The sequence below is a fragment of the Diorhabda carinulata genome, chromosome X, assembly GCF_026250575.1.
Source record: "Diorhabda carinulata isolate Delta chromosome X, icDioCari1.1, whole genome shotgun sequence".
NCBI lineage: Eukaryota > Metazoa > Arthropoda > Insecta > Coleoptera > Chrysomelidae > Diorhabda > Diorhabda carinulata.
Genome location: NC_079472.1, coordinates 17,308,977 through 17,327,949, shown reverse-complemented (window position 1 = coordinate 17,327,949; position 18,973 = coordinate 17,308,977). Strand labels below are relative to the sequence as shown.

Genomic DNA, 18,973 nt, shown 5'->3' with positions numbered 1-18,973 from the left:
ATTAAAATTTGAACCGGCATCGCGTATCGAAAAATTGTAAACGACAAATAACGCATAAAATGCAGTAACGAGTTTGGCAAACGGAGCAGATCACCTGCACACGAAACCAGTTCAAGTTCAAGACCGCGACACAGAATTTTATTCCGAGTAATTTGTATTCGACTCGTCGTTCGATTCTTTTTCGTCAATCGTATCACTATTTTTAGCGTCGAAAAAATTGTTTCACTACCGAGAATTCCGCAGCTAGTTCAAGGAATTTTCAATTCGGAAAAAAATATATGAATTATTTAAGTCGTAATTGCTGAAACCGTTAGGGCCGTTCTACACGTGCGAAAAGAACGCGATCGTTTGAATTGGTCATTCTACACGACCACGTGTGAAAAGAGTTAGTTGGCGCGTCGTCGTTTCTCATTTTACATGCGACGTTTAACAAACCCAAAGTATACTTTATTTTTTTTTAGTACAATCCACTACTTCAGTTCGTATCGTAGTTTTGTCTTGTATGTTGACCTGTAAAAGTTTATAATTGAAGTGCAGGTCACTATAAGCCTCACCGCTTTGTCTACATCTCCTATTTATGGGAAAACTAACCCCAAAAGATCGTCAAATGATGCTACAGGATGTCTCAGATGAGATGGAAAATCTCTAAGGTCAAATGATTCTCACCAACTGGGTGTTCCCACCATAAAACTACAACACAGCCCTTTGAGAAAATCCACAGCAAATCTGAGGCGTTTTGTAGATAGGGTAGAATAATTAGCCATTTACTCATTGGTTAAATGCGCACTTTAAGGACAAATCTTTAAAGCTGACCAAAACAAAAAGATTCAAGTCATCGGTCTGAAGCTTCGCATTCGAGAATTTTTGGGCTCGCCGATTATGAACTTGATAGTTTTTCCTTTTTCAAGATAATCCATAAACATTCCAAACCATTCCAACACGCATTCCAAAAAACCGACGCTTGCAGATTGAGTAGTCTTTGCCTTCTTTGGAATCGGTTCTTCCTTTTTAATTCGTTGTTTTGATTGTTATTTGGTTTTGGGTGTGAAATTACGGACCCACGTTTCATCCATGGTTGTGAAAATCTGTAAAATATTGCCAAACACTCGATGGAAACATCTTCGCGACGCTTTTGTTCCATTATGATCAACCGTGTACCACACTTTTTGAAGCGCCTAGTACGTTTGATAGCTCGCGCATTTCCAATCGACAATCATCCAGTACCGCTTTTTGGATTTTCTTCAACATTTCTAGAGTCGTCACTTCATTTGGTGGACCACTGTGCTCTTGGCCTTCCCAAGTCGTACGGTCTCGTCCAAACTTAGCTATCCAATATTTTACTGTTGATAACGAAGAAGCAGCGTCACCCTGAGTAGAATTTAGTTCAGCTTTTTTATTGGTTGGGCTAATGCCTTTTAAATAAAAGTATTGTATTACATAACGATGACCAATTCACTGAAAAAGTTTGTGTACTTTTTAATATAGCAGAATTTTTGAAACTACCGTCATCTTTAGATCAAGCCATCTGGGACATTCCTCGTATCTTCCGAGATAAATACGTTGTCACTAATTTTTAGTTCTCTAAATAGATATTATGTTCCAAGAAAAAGCGTTCGACAACCTATAAAATATATCGCACTCACCTTGACGCGTTCTAGATGAAGTTCCTGGCTCTTTCTTCGTTTCTCAAGTTCGCCTTTTCTCGTTAAAAGATCCCGAATTTCTGTAGAAACACCACTGGTGATTTTTTCTTCAAGTCTTTCATCTCCATTATCGTCACTGAAGCTCTCCAAAAGTACCTCGTTATTTTGTCTCTGAAAAAAAATGTGAGTCACTTCCAAACGCTTCAATAAACAAGTGAAGGTGACACCAAAATGATAAAGATGTTGAAACTGGACAAAGCCCTTGATCTAGTAGGACACAGCTGAAGAATTCGAAAATGGTAAAAAGTGAAAATAAAAATAGAAATAAGAAGGAACCCATTGGAAAAAACATGTAAGGATAATTAGGATAATAAATGAGGAACAGTAACTAATAGAAAACAAAACAGTAAAAATATATGGGAGTATTAAGAGACACCACAAAGACTGATTGGAAAAGTAACAGAAGTAAAAAGATATAAGAAACGAAAGAAAGGAAGACGTGGTGCAGGAAGTGGAGAGACAAGGGAAAACAATACAGTAGACGAATGAAGTTGCAAAGGATCGGAAAGAGTGCAAAAAAAGGTTAAAAGAAGAATAAATACCCAATATTCTGTTGCTGGAAAGAGTATAAAGAATCTTAGAGAAGACAACGCTTTACCTCGAACTACAAGTCTTATGAACAGAAAGTAAAATAGCAAAGTTGTTGCCAATAAAAAGATTTGCAACTTTTGTTTTTTGTAGTATACTCTAAATAAAATCATTAACAATCATTAACACTTCCAGTATCACAGAGTATATCTTAAGAAATCGTTTGTTGCGTGAATATGAAGGACACATTCAATTATCACTCACCAATTCCGTGTTCGGTGGCGAATCTCTGCTGTTGCTGGTACAAACAACCGAAACGTAATCCCGGACGTCGTCCTCGATCTCCAATTTCAGTACCGGTGGATCTATGCCGCAAAGATAGACGGTTCCGAAGAAAAGGAGTTTGTTGAGTCGATGAGTGAAATGAGCGGCCTCGATATCGACGTCTTTAGACGCGTAAATTGTATCGTCGGAAGTGTATAGCAGAGGAGTGAAACCGCACAAGACGCTATCCTCTGGAAGACGTACCGGTTCGTAACCTGAAATAAAATGTACGTTATGAAAATTTTTTAAAGAGGATTTCAACGTTGGAATAAAATTCAGATTTGAAGACAAGACATTTGCCATGAAAGAACTTTCACTTTTCATTACGATCATTTCTTTTTTCTTCTTCTTCCGATTTTTCCTTTTGCCCTCTCTACAGCGTCGGAATCGTATTTCTGATCCAGTTCTTCTATATTTTCCTGTTGTGTGCCAGTATCATCATTTGATTTATTGCCTTTGTTTTCCTATATGCTATTTGTTCGTTAAATGTTTTTTTTGGTCTGTCCCTTCTATTTTTTCCTGTTGTTGTTTTCCATATTCGTTTTGTTAATCTATTTTGTTTCATCCTTTATAAATGGTCAAGATTGTCTTATTTATTGTTTCTTGTTGTTTCTCATAATTTCATTTCTTATTTTATCCATCCTAGTTTTTCTTTCTATTTTGTCAGTATTGGAATCGTTATTATATTGTATTCATTCAGTTTCACTTTCTTCAATATCTGTTTCTTACTGAACACTGTGTATATTATATAATTGTTGCTTTCTTTGTTATGTTTATCTTCTCAGCTTATATTATGCCGTCTTCTGTTACTATTGATACCAGATATTCAAAAGTTGTGACTTATTCTACTTCTTCTTCTTTTGCTATTAGTATTTGTTTTTCTATCCAGATTTTTGTTGGTGCTTCCGTATTTTTCTCATTATCAGCCACAATTACTATGTCGTCCGCATATATTAAGTTGATTGAGATCAAGTTGAGGTATACTATTTTCGTGTTTTATGAGCCTCGTCAATTTCTTTAGATTGTTAAGTATTAACAACTTATAGAACACCGAAGTTAGTCATATTGGTCTTTAGTTTTTGCAATTTGTTTGTTCTCCTTTCTTGTAGATTGGAACTATCAAATTCTCTTCCAATTGTTGTAGTATTTTTTTACCTCCATACTTCTTTCATCATCTCCCATAACTCCCATATTCTTGTTTCAAATCCTCATAAAATCGACCCAATATATGATTGGGTCACCCTTTTGAACGTACTCAATGTGAACGAAGCAAAATCTCTCACGTTACTGACAAAATGATTGTGTTTGTCGTTAATGGTGAGAAAATTTAAGAAAAGGAGGAATCAGGATTGAAAAACGAAAGCAAAAAATAGGAAATAGTGGAGAGGAACTACTTCCCTACTATGGGCCTAAAAGACCTACGCGTAGCACCCACGTTTTCGTAGTGAGATTATGGCAAAATCAGACACCAAAGTGTACTAACTTTAAAATATTTCCAAACTTTCGAATACTTACGTATTCTTCATCTGGGTATTGATTAGTCAAGAATTATTGCGTTTTAAATTTCGATGTTTCTTTTACAAAACAATGATTTCCAAATTCTATATTCAAATTCACGCTTGATAGAAATATTATTGATTTAATTATCACCTACGAAAAGGCTCATAATCTAGCTGGCAAATTCCCATATACAATCCCCATACAATTCCCCAATAGTTCTAAAATCTATTAGATAACTCACATGTTTAGGTTTAGGTTCGTTGCCAGACTGTTAGGATGATTGATAAGCCTTAGAGCGTATATCTGTGATAGATCGGATATTTCTTCTTTCATTTGGGTGCCTCGAGCAATTACACTATTAGGTACATACCAAGGAACCCTACGAAGAACTTTCTAATGAAACCATTCTAAAATCTCAATGTTGGATTTAGACATTGCCCCCATAGTTTCAACCCATAACCCTATGATTTTTCAAGGAGATGGTATCAAGGTTAATTTACAGTAGCCTTGATGGTGCATCTAAACCTTGTCAAAGACCTGTGCAATGTCCAGAAAAGCAGGAGAACAGCATTATTAATTTTTAAATAACTGTATCCTTTTTTTTGGTGATGCAGTGAACTTGTTCTTAGTTATTGTACTATGATTTGAAGCCAAACTGGTGGTCAAGTACCAATTGCTTAGTCCTTAGTAAATTTTCAAGTTACTTTTGAACATTGTTGATGAAAGACTAATCAGCCTAAATGATCTCATCTGGTTTCTCTATCTTTCCCTTTAATTTTGACGAGAGCTAGTGAAAAGTAGCCTGTCCTTAGGACCTCATTATACGGCTGCATCAAATATTGGACTTCCTTTTTTGAAAGTTCTTGCAAGATACTTTTCATTTGATACTTTACCTTCAAGGCTCGTATCATATTAGCGATGGAAGTTACTCCATTATTAAAAATATACTTTTAAATATATGATAATAGATTGGCTGCAACCGATGGGTGAAGAACGTTTACTAAGTATATAAACCAAAAAGCTATATTGAATTGATAGCTTTCGACATCTCAATACAAAGTTAAACATTGTCGCTAACAAAGGAAACCAATAAATTATTTACATAACCTACAAAGTCGACATCGTGCGAAATGCAAATATCACAGTTCACGAAGCAAAAACAGGTTCTCGTCGAACTGATATTAATAAGGTATAATATGAGATCGTTTAAATTAACATGCCAAACAAATAATAACGGATTAATTACCGTCGGAAATTGCGAATAACTGTCAATCAAATTTTGACAGCGTTGATTTTTTTTCGGCGTGTATACTAGCGGCGATGTTTAAAGTGCCTATTAAAAAAAAATATTGGATAATGGCTATAAGAGACCTATTGTGAGTTTATATTATAATAATAAATAACATTTACGAGTATATAAAGTGGAACATCGTTTTTCTTATATTTTTATATTTTCCACCGTTAGATATTGAACAAGAAATTTTACACTGTCCCGATGAGTCTCACTTAGGTCAAAAATCGATTTACAAAATATATTTAACTCTTTGTAATTGCGAGTCTTAGGAAATGACGGGTGTTTGTTGGGTAAGAATTCTCTTAAAACTCATTAATGTTGTTGTGTTTTAATAAATGGAAAATAGATAAAAAGAATGGTGGAACTAGAATTCAGGAGAATGTTAATAAAAAAGATTAATTGAAACACGGATAAAACAGCACTTATATCTAACTTTCCACCATTAGATACTGAACAAGAAATTTTACACTGTCTTGATGAGTCTCACTAGAGTCAAAATCGATTTACAAGAATTCTGTTAATTTTTTTTTCAATGAATGGAAAAAATATAAAAAGGATGGTGGAATTAGAATTCAGGAGAATGTGAATAAAAACAAAAACGATTAATTGAAACATGCATAATACATGTAATAGATACAGGAAAGTCCGACAAATTCCACAAAGTCTAACAAAAAAATATAAAAGTACAGAAAACTTGTAACTGTGAGAAAAAAATTAAAAAAAAAACATGTAGGTATGAGTATACCAGGGTACAATGTACAACACGATCCAAAATGATACTTTATTAATTCAACTTTCCTTAGAAAGTTCATGTGGGATGGCTGCACTTGCCAGATATCTTCGTCTCCTTTTTCATACGTTCCCAGGTGTAGTACTCTGGAGTTCCAGAGTGTCTTCAATAGAATATGTTTTATCTTCTTCGCAACAGAATCTGCATAGTTACAGTTCTGCCACAATATTAATTGATGCAGCTCGTGACTTCACTTTATTTAAACGTAACGATGGATGGAAATCCACGACAATGGCCGAAAGCTACGTTGAAGTATCATTCCAAAATAAAATTAACGTGGCCATTCAAATTAAATTCTTTGTAAATTTAATAAATTTTGAAAATGAAGTGATTATTTTTTATTTTCATAATGAGTCGTAGAAAAAATAATGTGTGTATTATGACGCTCGTATTCATTACGATATTGGCCAATGCTCGTGTTCTAATTTACATACATCGTATGTTATAATATTTATTGCAAAATATTCTATATAAAATTTTCAACATTTCCTACAAGATTATAGAAAAAAGAATTTTCGAATACATCGTACTTATTGTTCTTGTAAAAAACCAGTATGGATACGTTACGGAATATAAAAATTCTCTCTACAATTGCTTCTTTTTCATTTTAAACTGCGTAATTTGAAAATTTTCCAATTTACTTCATCAAGCTTGTACCGCATGTTTCAGATTCACCTCCATGTCACTCACGTATGAAATTCGCCCAATCAAGCTAACTCACGATATTTAACAGAAAAACAACTACAGGACCGGACCAAACCTAAATTTGATTTTGGATAACGAAAAAATTTATTGGAATTTCACCTAGTGTTGCCTGCGAAAGGTAAACATAGGTTGCTTGCTATTGCGCGGCTTTAAAAAATATGTTTTAATAACGAGAGACTTTTGCGAAACCCATGTGAGATATGAGACGAAACTTTTTGAAAGTCTCGTCTTGTCGCGCAAATAAAATTCAATGTAGGATCTCGAAAGCGAAACGAGTCTCTCGTAAACGAAAATATCGTGAGCAGCACTCATTTTGACAAGACGAGACATTGAAAAATCTCGTCTTGTCTCGTCTAGTACAATATTAGTACACGTGGCAATATCTGGAAAAGCTCAAATCGGTAAAACTTCGTAACAAGTATTGTAAACACAGCCTACTCGCTATTAGATGTCTTTGAAAAATATGTTTCAATAACATTCGAGATACTCGGAGACTTTTGTGAGATTCGTGTGAGATTTGAAACCAAACATTTTGAAAGTCTCGCAAATAAAATTCAATGTAGGGTCTCGAAAGCAAAACGAGTCTCTCCTAAACGTGAACAACACTTATTTTGACCAGACGAGACTTTGAAAAATCTTGTCTTGTCGGTGAAAACGGTAATAAAATATGTTTCCATAACATTCGAGTTATTTGCGAGACTCGTGTGAGATTTGAGACGAGACTTTTTGAAAGTCTCGTCTTGTCTGGCAAGAAAAATATAACGTATAGTCTCGAAAGCGAGACTAAACTCTAGCAAACGAGAATATCGTCATCAACACTCATTTTGACGCACAATTACTAGAAAAGCGAACAGTAGTTTTGGTACTTCTTGGAGCTTTCGTCGGCGAGATCGGTCTCTGCATTTATCTTCGTCGAGTTAGTTTAAAATTTAAGTATTCGACGGTAACCAATTTGATTCGATTTTAATTTCAAATACGTGGAATTGAAAGTTTGTTTTTATTCAGAATTTCTTTCCCTATTGACTGATACACATTTCAAGACATCCAAGCAATTATATAAGGACTGATCTTATTTTCTAAAAGAGGATGAAGTTTTTGAAAGCCAGATCGGATGATCGGATAACTTTAGTTCCGTGTTTGGCCAAAAAAATCAGTTACCATTATGTTGAAATATGAAGATCCATTATCGTCATGGAAAATTCAAGAATTGTCTGACCAAAAATCTAATCGGATAAATTTCTTCAAGAAGACCCCTCAAAACGACCAAGTTTAATGAATGTAGGGTCCTCGGGTACGTTTTTTTTTTCGAAAAATATGATCGAACGCGCTCAGTTTAACTGCATCAGTTAAATTTGATCAAACTATGTGTTTGAACTGATTTTTTTCAATTGTTAAAGGACTTTTCGGAAACTATTATCGTGATATGAATGTTCGGAAACTAACCTGGATCACTTTCATTGATGTTCGGGAATTAATCAAGGATCCTTGTCATATGATCTTTTCTACCCTGGTAGAGTTGTGAGTAAATGCGATCATCTGATGGGCCTGTGCATGTGCATGAGCAGCGTCATTGTTAGATGATTGAGGTTTGCAATTTTTATACGTTTCGGCATTTCAACATCTTGTAGACTGTTTTAAATTTGAAACTGCCACAGAAAATTGGACGCTCGGATCAGAAATCAGCTGATATGTGATCGATCTATCCGATCCGGGATCATAGTTTCCGTAAAGCAATATCATACAATATCAAATGTAGATATTGATATATTCGAGTCCGACTCTGGCATTTGACAAGAAAAACCCGCATCAACAACTTGCTACGCGACCGGACTTGCAACAATTAAATAAATTACGGGTTGCCAAGTTTAAAATTGCCAAAATATAATTTTGTAGAAAGATTATGCACGTACAGGGAAATTGCAAGGGACGTAATCAAAATTGCAATTTGGCGGTTGAAAAAAAAATTACTAATGTCTTGTTTTTGCAAAAAGACCTAAATTGGCTCGTCTCGACCGAAGGTTCATAATTAAGATTTAAAATACCCAAATTGTTCGCATCGGGATCGAAGGTGTGAATGAACAAAAAAAAATATGGTAATAAAGGTCAGTGAACTGATGTGGTGCAAGGATTCTTAATATTAAAGGCTCTTGCAAAACAGAGCTGGAGTGGACTGAAAATATTAATAGAATAAACTGGAAAAATGACCGAATCATTATGCCTACGAAATACGTAAGCTCATCAATAAGGAGGCTATTTGTCTCAAGGTTTTTTATTCCACTTGAAGACGCAGTGACTACCAGAAAACTGATCGTTTCTGGATATTATGAAAAGACTTCTTAGCTGTCATGACTAGGAATCTTCTGGATTCTCTGATGCCTCCAATTCAGGTTCCTTGTTGATGTAATATCTCACGAAGCTTCAGTAGGGCTCTGGTGCAAAATATGGAGTAGTTCCCGTTTTTTGGCAAGGATGTCCACTTCCTTATATCATGATATGAGACTTTGGATTACATTTTTTTTGTTAGCTAGTGCTTCAAAAGTTTTTTTACAATCCATGTTTGAGGTTGAGTGTACTCAATAGCTTGGCTATCGGAGATAATGTGAAGTTGCAATTTTGATACAAGTTATCGTACCTTTGAAGTCAAATAAAGATCTTTGGGAGAAGCATCATGGCCTCAAAGAGAATTCCACATGTTATAAAAGTCAACAATATTGCTAGTTTCATATCAAACATATTTGAACTGACTCTTTATTCTAAAGGAATATCCTGAAATTCGCTGGCAATTCCTGTCAATCAAGCGCGAGTTAACTAGTAATATTCAGTTCGAAACCCATCGGTAACAACGAAATAAACAGGGATAACCGGCTCCAAAGAAGGGAAAGACCGTTCCATCTACAAGCAAGGTCATGGCGTCGATTTTTGGGATGCGCGTGGGATAATTCTTCAAAAAGAAGAAACTATCAACGGCGAGTATTATGCGAACTTATTGCAATGTTTGAGTGAAGAAATCAAGCTGTGAAGACGTTGGAGAAACTACCAGCTTCTTAAATAATCCCGACTTCAGTCATCAACCCATTATGGAAGTTATAATTTGGGCAAAAGCAAACGGTGCACTCACGAAAGAAGTACAACTTTGAATGATATCTCGAGCAAACAAAGCGCATCATTTCCGTAAAACATATTTTTACGCATGGAGACACCCCCCAGAATTTTACAACAAGTCATGCACATCTACCGGTACTAAACTATCCGCGAGTCAATATTTCGGAACCGCAAGCGCTGTTCAAAAGTAACCACGGATCAATCTATTTGGTCCTTCGAGCCGGATTTTCGAAGAATTCAGGATCTATAAGTTGAATAGATCTTTCGACCAAACTAATAATCGTGAGATAGGACGAAATTCAGCTACGGCGCTTCATTTGGCCATTATCCTCTATCATTCATTTCAAGCGGGATCTTCCTTTGCTGTGAAGACGTTGGAGAAGCTACGAGCTTCTTAAATGATCCCGACTTCAGTCACCAATCCATGGTGAAAGTTATAATATGGGCAACAGCAAACGGTGCACTCACGAAGGAAGTTCAATTTTGAATGATGTCTCTCTGATTGGTTGGCTGAGCTCACATTATTTCCGAAGATGATGCATAAAACATATTTTTACGCATCGAACAATCGCTTAGAGTTTTACAACAAGTCGGACACATCTACCAACACTTGTGAACCGCAAAAGTGACCACGGACCCCCTATAAAGACCCTAAGAGGACTACCCGATCTACTTGGTCCTTCGAGCCGGATTTTCGAAGAATTCAGGAACTATAAGTTGAATAGATCTTTCGTCCAAACTAATAATCGTGAGATAGGTCGAAATACTATAATCTCAGTTGAATTTTTGCTTGTCAATAACGTTATTGAAGATTCTAATGAAATGTTTACGTTTGTAATGTAAATAAGGCAATTATTTAAAGTCCTCAGTTCATTACTACGAATTTTTCATTGTACAGGCGATAACCGGAAATCTTAAGCGACAGATTGATATCGAAACTACTTTAACGGTAACATAATTCGTAGTGGGTAATTACTGGAGAATGTGCTTTAATGACCTCCAACTAAACGATACCGAAGAATGTTATTCGATAACATTTTCGAGAAAGAACCGTTCAATATATTCTATATTTATAATATTTTCGGTTTAAACGCGAAAATAATTTTTTTTCGCTTACCTTCTTGCGGATCTTTGATAAAGTTAACGGCCTGACTTTGGTCCATCGGCTCTAACAGATTCATCAACGTTGCTAACCTGCTCCAACAATCGCCGGGAGATCTGCAACACAATCATCTATCAAAGATCTGTCAAATATTGAGAAGTGATTGTTTGATAAACAACATTGGAACCAAATCATTCCACCAAATATCATATAGCAGGTGAGACAAGTAAAATTTGCGCTCCGAATTAAACTCAATCAGACAAACTTAAAACACCACTTATATTTTCTTCGATATTCTTTATTTATTGTTAACTTACTGTACGACAAGTAAGTCATGGACCTTGTTTGACAGTGACAGTTGACGCATACGCTTGTTTTGACAGTAATTCGTATTAAGCCTCGTCTAAAACTGTTGACATTTTCTTAAAAAGTGCTGATGATTAAAGTGAAGTTTTCATTAGAAGCAAACTCTTGATTGTAATTATGTTTATTAGATGCATTTTTGGAGTATATCAAGTAAAAAAAGACAACTGCGCTCCTGTAAACTAATACATTGATGTTTTTTGCAATTTTCTTACCCCTTTACTCCCTTATGTCGCGCTCAAACCGTCAAATTAGAGAAATTGGCACTCCTTAGATCGTAATCACCTCCTCCCCTTATAACGAGTGATTTTTTTGCTGGTATCTTGTTGGCACACCGTTTTTGACAGATGACACGTGAATCGTGTCATGTGTCAATGTCAAACTTGTTCAGTTTGGTCTATAATTTAATCATGAATCGACTTACTATCGAACAAAGCTTGCAAATTACAGAATTTTACTATCAAAATTCGTGTTCGTTTAGGGAAGTGCATCGCGCACTTCTTCCAATTTATGGGCAGTTTGGTCGGCCTACGTGGAAAATTTTCTAAAGAATTTGGGTGTAAAACCTTATAAGATACGGCTAGTGCAAGAATAGAAGCCACACGATCTCCCACAACGTCTAACATTTGGTGAATGGACGCTGGCAATGTTGGAGGGAGATCCACTTTTTTATCGAAGAATTCTGTTTAGCGACGAAGCTCATTTCTGGTTGAATGGATACGTCAACAAGCAAAATTGTCGCATCTGGAGTGAAGACCAGCCAGAAGCATTGCAAGAACTACCGATGGATCCTGAAAAAGTCAATGTTTGGTGTGGATGGCCGGAACGTTACTGTGCATAGCGAGCGCTACCGTGTGATGATTGACGTTTTTTTTTTGCCTAAAGTGGAATAATTGGACATGCTTGACATTTGGTTTCAACAAGACGTTGCTAATTGCCACACGGCACGCGAAACTATGGCCAAATTGAGACCCGCCTTCGGTTAACAGTTCATCTCACGTCGAGGCCCTAGATCGTGTGATTTAACGTCTTTGTACTATTTCTTGTGGGGCCATGTTAAGGTTAATGTCTACAGGGATAAACCAGCAACGAATTACGCACTGGAAGCCAATATTGAAGCATTTATTCGGCCGATATGTTGGAGAGAGTGTGCCAAAATTTTACCTTGCGCTATCTAAAGCGGACCCGCGGGCAACATTTGCATGAAATCATCTTCAACCATTAAATTATACTAATCATTCTATCGATTCCAATAAAGATTTCATCAGTTTTTTGAAATTTGTTATGGTTATTTTCAAAATCAAATCCTACATCTCTTAAAAAATCACTGATTATTAATTTGACGCGCTCGAGTAAATCCCAAAACCCCTTGTATGTTTTTACATTGGTAATTTCGTTTTTTTGTGAAAAACTTTTAAAACATGAATTTGTTTTCGCAGTTATACTAAAAATTTTGTTATTAATTATTTGAGATCGAAGTCCGTTATTATTTTTTGGTGGAATATTTCGAATCGTTTCAAAAATTCTTGTAATGAATCTGTAGCCGAGTCTAGCGCAACTAATATACGTTCGGTCACATGCTTAATGAGATGTGTACACTATATAATTTTGAGTTATGAACAAAATTATTATTTAATAGATAGAGAGACATTAACCTTTGCATTCGAAAACGATTCAAAGCTTCACCATAAAAACAACTGTAAGTTTTTGATCCTCGAGTGATTTAAACAGAATATTAATAAGAAGCAATCATACGAGGTTTGTTCCAAAAGTATCAATATAGTCATATCGTATCAAAACTTCGGGGTTTGGGCGTCACTACAACGTGGCGTGCGTTTGTTTGTAGTTTCTTCGTTCTACACAGTTTGGTATTGAAAAATTATTTATATAATTTGAAAAGTACGTCTTCTATCCTCAAGAGCAAAAAAGCACGTCAAAATCGAAGTATATTGATGATCCAGTCCAAAGTGTACAGCTTCTAAAACATCCGAACAACCTTGGTAGAGTTTGGTGCCATTTTTAGCTATATTCCAAAATGAAAATGCAGCTTAAATGTCACAAATTCGATATCAAAGAGATTTTCGAAACCAATGCGTTGAATTCCATGAAGATGCTCCGGAAAATTGTCTACCAGAACTGATTAAAGATATATTAAAGACAATCTATAATCTTCCTAATGCGTCCTTAATGACTAAGATCGAAAAAGCACGTCGAAATCGGAGTATATTGGTGATCCAATGTAAGTCGTACAGCTTCTAAAACATCCGAACAGCCCCGGTGGAATTTGTTGCTATTTTTAGCTATATTCCAAAATGAAAATGCCGCTTAGATGTCATCGATTCGATGTCAGAAACTTTTGAAACCAAAGTTGAAAGCTGCTTTCCAAAACGTACTACCAGAACTTCTTATTTTATCAAATGGAGACTAATTTGAAGTGTATCACTAACTATATGATAAAATAAATGACAGCAAAGCCGCCAAATTGGAAAAAAAATGTCTCCAACCGATAGACAAAAGTTAAAAAGAAAGATATCGGCAAAATCTAGTGATCACCTGATGAAAGAATTCGATGACCAAATCAAGATTCGATAAAAAAATTCTGTTCATATAATCGTCTAAATAAATATCATCAACTTACCCGACTCGAAAATCTTGAGTAGACGGCGGTGGATTCCAAATACCTGTATGACATAACAACCAATCACACCAAATTTTGACGGCCGGTAAAAGAACATTTGCGTCTGGAGGGAAAGAAGTAGGACAAATTTCCTTTTGGGATGAAATGTAGTCTTGAAGGATGGAAACACATCGTTCCAAGATGAGATTGAACATTTGGAGCGATACGATCAAAGCGCGTTCTTGAAGTTCCGATCTGTAGCCTGGTTGAGATTGTAACTGGGGATCTGTAACCAAATATAAATGAAAATTAGTACCTCAATGATGTAATGCATCTATGTGATTTCCAAATCTATTGATCTACTTCATACCTTGGTGTGAGATTTAGATTGTAATATTCGATTTGTTATTTATGTAGAACGATGCAAAAATATTAATAACATTTACTTATAATGCCCGATCCATACTCTCCAGAAGGCTACAACAAAGAAAGTCAAATGCTAAAACTGTGAACAGTGCGCTCGCTTTCACTCGTTTCGCCTCTGTGTAAAGGACGTAAATATAGAAGAAATCGAGAGTGTGGATGGTCAACTTTGTCTATCTAGATTCTAAGAACCGTCTCGAAAATGTCTATATCGGGTATAATCATAGCGTTCGTAGCTGTGTGATATTCCATATTATTACGAATAAGTCCACGATGTGAGCCTTGCAACCGGCTCTGTCCGGCTATATTGGAATTTTAAAATTCGGCAAAGGCGCGTTTTATATACCGCGGAATTTGTTTTTATCATAGTAGGCGTTTTGTTTACATTTTGAACTAATTTCATTTCTTTTGTTTCTTTATTTTTGACAACTGCTTTTTGGATACATAAACGAGTTTGTTTAGCGTTTAGTTCATAATAAAAAGTTATAGTGAACGAAATAGAAAAGTAACCGAAGAATTTGAATAAATTAGTTAAGTGTAGTGCAAATAAATTAAGTGAATAAAAGGAAGTGTTTATAAATTCACCCTACCGATAGTATCTATTGGTATAAATAAATAAGAAAGACACTAAAAATAATGGTTACATTCTTCTCAACGCAACTAACTTCATGTTTATCCTGTGAGTACAGATTACGTAATCAGGCATGCGCATTGATTCTGGTCTAGTTACAAACCGTTTTTTTCCTCTAGTTCCGCCACTGTAAGGATCGTGTAATGAAACGAAAAAGTAAAAATGTTAAATTCGACGCGTGTGCAGCTTCTCATATTAAATAAAAGTAACTAATGATAATGAAGGTTCCCGCGCGATGGCTGGTGGATATATCAAGTGATGGGTAGGTCTGCCGGCGCCATGGTTGCGTACGACCAACGTTCGGAATGTCCGAAGATAATATTTATGATGTAGTGGTAGAGGTCGCTGATATAGACCAGTATTTCTATCTACATAAATGGTGTTGAAGAAATGAGCTATACACATGCAAATGTTTAAGATAGAAATTTATAATTTCAATTTTCTTTTTTCGTATATGGGTAAATATATGAAATAAACGTGTGGAAAGTAAAAAAAAAAACATTAACATTAACAACGGTTAATAAGAGATTTTAAACTAATATTTTTGAACTAGAATCAAATTCCAAAGTAAAAAAGATTTCTTAAAATGGTTTCCGAGGCTTTGTTTTAATAAAAATAATAAAGTTTGAAAATTCAATAAAGCGCCAAATCGCGCTAATCTCTCACTATAGACAAATCAAAACCATGGTTTGGGTTTTCTACAAACGAAAATACAGCTAAAACATGTTTTACCAATACCCTAATTTGTATTACGAGTTTTCTTTAGAAACCCGTCAAGAATGAATTTGTCCACTCTTAAGAACGCTGCATTCTATCTCTAACCACACTCACTCGAAGTGTAAGAGATTACGGAACTATGGAGACTACATCTAGGAGCGTATAATATAAAACTAAGACAGCTAGAGCCATCCCAGATGTTTCAAGCATGCTACGACAAGAAACGGAGACACAATAGATCTTCAGAGTCATACAAAATTTCGATGTATATTCACAAAGTAAGTTCCATTTGAATATATGAAAAGAACGTGTACAGTTACAGAAAAAATATTCATTCTACAAAAATCTACTACTTTTGAAGTAGTTTTCTACATACACTACCGTTCAAAGCTTTTCGCGCAACTTATAGTTTGCGTGATATATAAAACAACAGCCCTCTTTTGCTTTTATTATTTCAGTTGACTATTTATTATCTATTACAGCCATAATTCTGTAAAATTCCTTCAATGTTTATCTGGTTTCCAGTCACTATTCTTCTAAAACATACCCAAAATATCACCGAGCCTCCGCCTTGTTTTACAGTCGAGATTACACATGGATCTAACATCCATCCTTCCTTTAACCTGCACATAAACACTCCATAAAACTCTATCCCAGTCTTCATACGTTCAATTTTAATGTTGGTTAGCCCAATACAACCACGTAATTTTATATTGACATCTTAAAACAAGTTTGTTCACTGCCACCCTCCCAAAAAGGCCATATTCCCCCAATCTCCTTTTCACGGTAGAAAGTAGTATTCAAAGATAGTTTTCTAGATTTATTGATCTTTGAACTCTGGGCTCGTAAAAACAACCTGTAGTAAACATGGGCATTGATTGTTGCGCCTCATGGTAATAAATCGATCATCAAAATGTCTTTTTTGCACCAAAATTTTGAATTATCATCTCCAGTGACTATCCGAGGAAGAAAATAATTATTGTCTTCATAGTAACGTGTGAAAGAAAACTAAAGTGCATTGATCATCCATTGTTTTTCGTGTTGGCTTCACAACGTAAACGTGAAATTTTCGAACTTTCAGTTTTCCAGTAACAATTTCATGAATTAGTAATCTTCTAATCATTGAACAGCATTTTGTCCGTAAACGTCGCAGATAGGGCGATAAATTACCATTTAGAAAACGAAATAGAGATCTGATTTCACAAACGGAGGCATTTTCAATAAAAATTGATATCTTAAAGAACATGTCAGCAGCAACGATCTGAAAATTGTGTATATTCCTTCTACTTGAATCAGAATAACTGCCGGGCATGCTCGAAACTGCGATCGCGAATTAGAAACGGAGCTTACATTGTGGCTATACCTCGTATACAAACAAACATTTCTTTCTCTAATTAATAAAAGCTTTGCTTTTTATTAACTTGTCTATAGTGAATGATACATTCATTTAATGGTATCTAATTTAGATTAAAATGAAGGAATATGGAAAAACTTACTATAAAATTACCCACAATCTTAATCTATTTCCTCTTGCGCGCTAGCTACTACTCATTGCATCCACTTACTCTAATTATAATTTATGATTTCAAAAAAATCTCACATCATTTTTATCTTATCTACGCCCTTACTAATAACAAAAAAATAAATATCTCGTAACACCAGTAATTCCGACAGATAAAAATTCAATCCTAATTTCAAACGCTCAAACGTAGCTCGCGCATTTTTAAATTCCAACCCTGTAGATGATTATAGTAACAGCTTAATATCTGTTATCGGGATATTACTTTCCCGTCGGGAAGTTTTCCTTGTTACAGTAGCGGAGTTGAGGAATTTTCATAAAGGAGCATAGAATTACTAAATTATATAACATCTGACTTCTATCCTTCTTTTCCATTAATCCTTTTTCTAGTAAATATTCTTGAAAACTTTCCTTGATTAACCTTCCTTCATAGATATATTAGTCATCGTTAGGTACATAAGGGCCCTTTCACACCAAACGAATCCGAATCAATCAGAATCACTCCGAATCAAGTTGAATCTGATTGACCAAGATTCGGCTTCGAGCGCTCCGTTTAAATGTGAAGGGACTCCTTTCCCGCCTTCAGACCGGACGAATCTGGTTCAATCGGGTTTGATTCGAGGTCGCACTTTATTCAACCTGTCAGATTCCTCGTCCGGTCAGTCTTGAATCAACAAACATACGAGATGGACGTGGAGTTTTTAATTTTAAAAGTTAAAGAAAATAGTGCGATTTATGACGCCAGTGATAAAAATCACAGCAACAGACATCTCATATCTTCTGTGTGGAGGAAAATTGGCGAAGAATTAAACATTCCAGGTAAGAATTATTCAGGTTGATTCAGCTGGTGTGAAATAGTGGAGATGACGAATCAGATTCAACTTGATTCGATGTGATCCAGATTGATTCGGATTCGTTTGGTGTGAAAGGGGCCTAAGCCTTTCGATCCATACGCCTAAATGTGTTTTAACGTCACTAGGCATACTATGAGGCTTGCCTAAGTGTAGGTGTTGGGAACTCCAGACGACGAGATCTACAATTTCTTCTTCCTACATACACTAGGCATACTATGAGGCTTGCCTAAGTGTAGGTGTTGGGCACTCCAAATGATGAGGTCCACAGTTTTTTATTCCTACATACATTAAGGCCAGTCACCAATCGAATTGTTTAAATGGAACAATTGATAGGTAAGTCAGATATGTAAATGTGCTTTATACATAGCACCGGCAGACTACTGCAATATGTAACGGCAACACCAAGAATGGGTTCGTCGCGGATTGGTGGAACCCAATCTGGTGAGAGTGAATCATTCTCGTTGTTGCCCAAGTGAATTTTTTCGTGTAAAATCAAGCAGAAGAGATAAAACCATTATACACTTGCGCAAATCGAGTGGTGCCTGTCGTGTGTAGATGCCTGTGGATATTGATCTTGAATTTCTGTAGTGTTCCGGAAAGACGTGCCTTGGTAGCTGATGCCATCACTCATCAATTCTTGTAGGATTTTATTTACTTCAGAATGGATAATGGCTAATAAGCTTTTAACTATCGTTACCATCGACTTCAAACGATCCAACAACTCTTCTGGAGTTAATCGATGAAGAATATCCATGCTCATCCTAAAATACTGAAGCTATAACCTTCCCAGCTGACGGACAT

At 35.6% G+C, this 18,973-nt stretch overlaps 1 protein-coding gene across 15 annotated transcripts in view; it reads right to left on the bottom strand.

The window, feature by feature from the left end:
- LOC130900687 (telomerase-binding protein EST1A) overlaps positions 1-18,973 on the bottom strand; it is an 87,036-nt gene that overhangs the window by 29,449 nt on the left and 38,614 nt on the right. For all 15 annotated transcript variants that reach the window (XR_009060203.1, XR_009060204.1, XR_009060210.1 and 12 more), the window contains 4 exons: positions 14,050-14,314; positions 11,064-11,164; positions 2,496-2,770; positions 1,644-1,814 (listed from right to left, as the gene is read on the bottom strand). Coding sequence is in view for 2 of the 15 variants with exons in the window: in XM_057811460.1 (XP_057667443.1) it covers positions 1,644-1,814; positions 2,496-2,770; positions 11,064-11,164; positions 14,050-14,314 (812 nt within the window). In the remaining 13 variants the exon portion in view is untranslated. The remainder of the gene's footprint in view (positions 1-1,643; positions 1,815-2,495; positions 2,771-11,063; positions 11,165-14,049; positions 14,315-18,973) is intronic.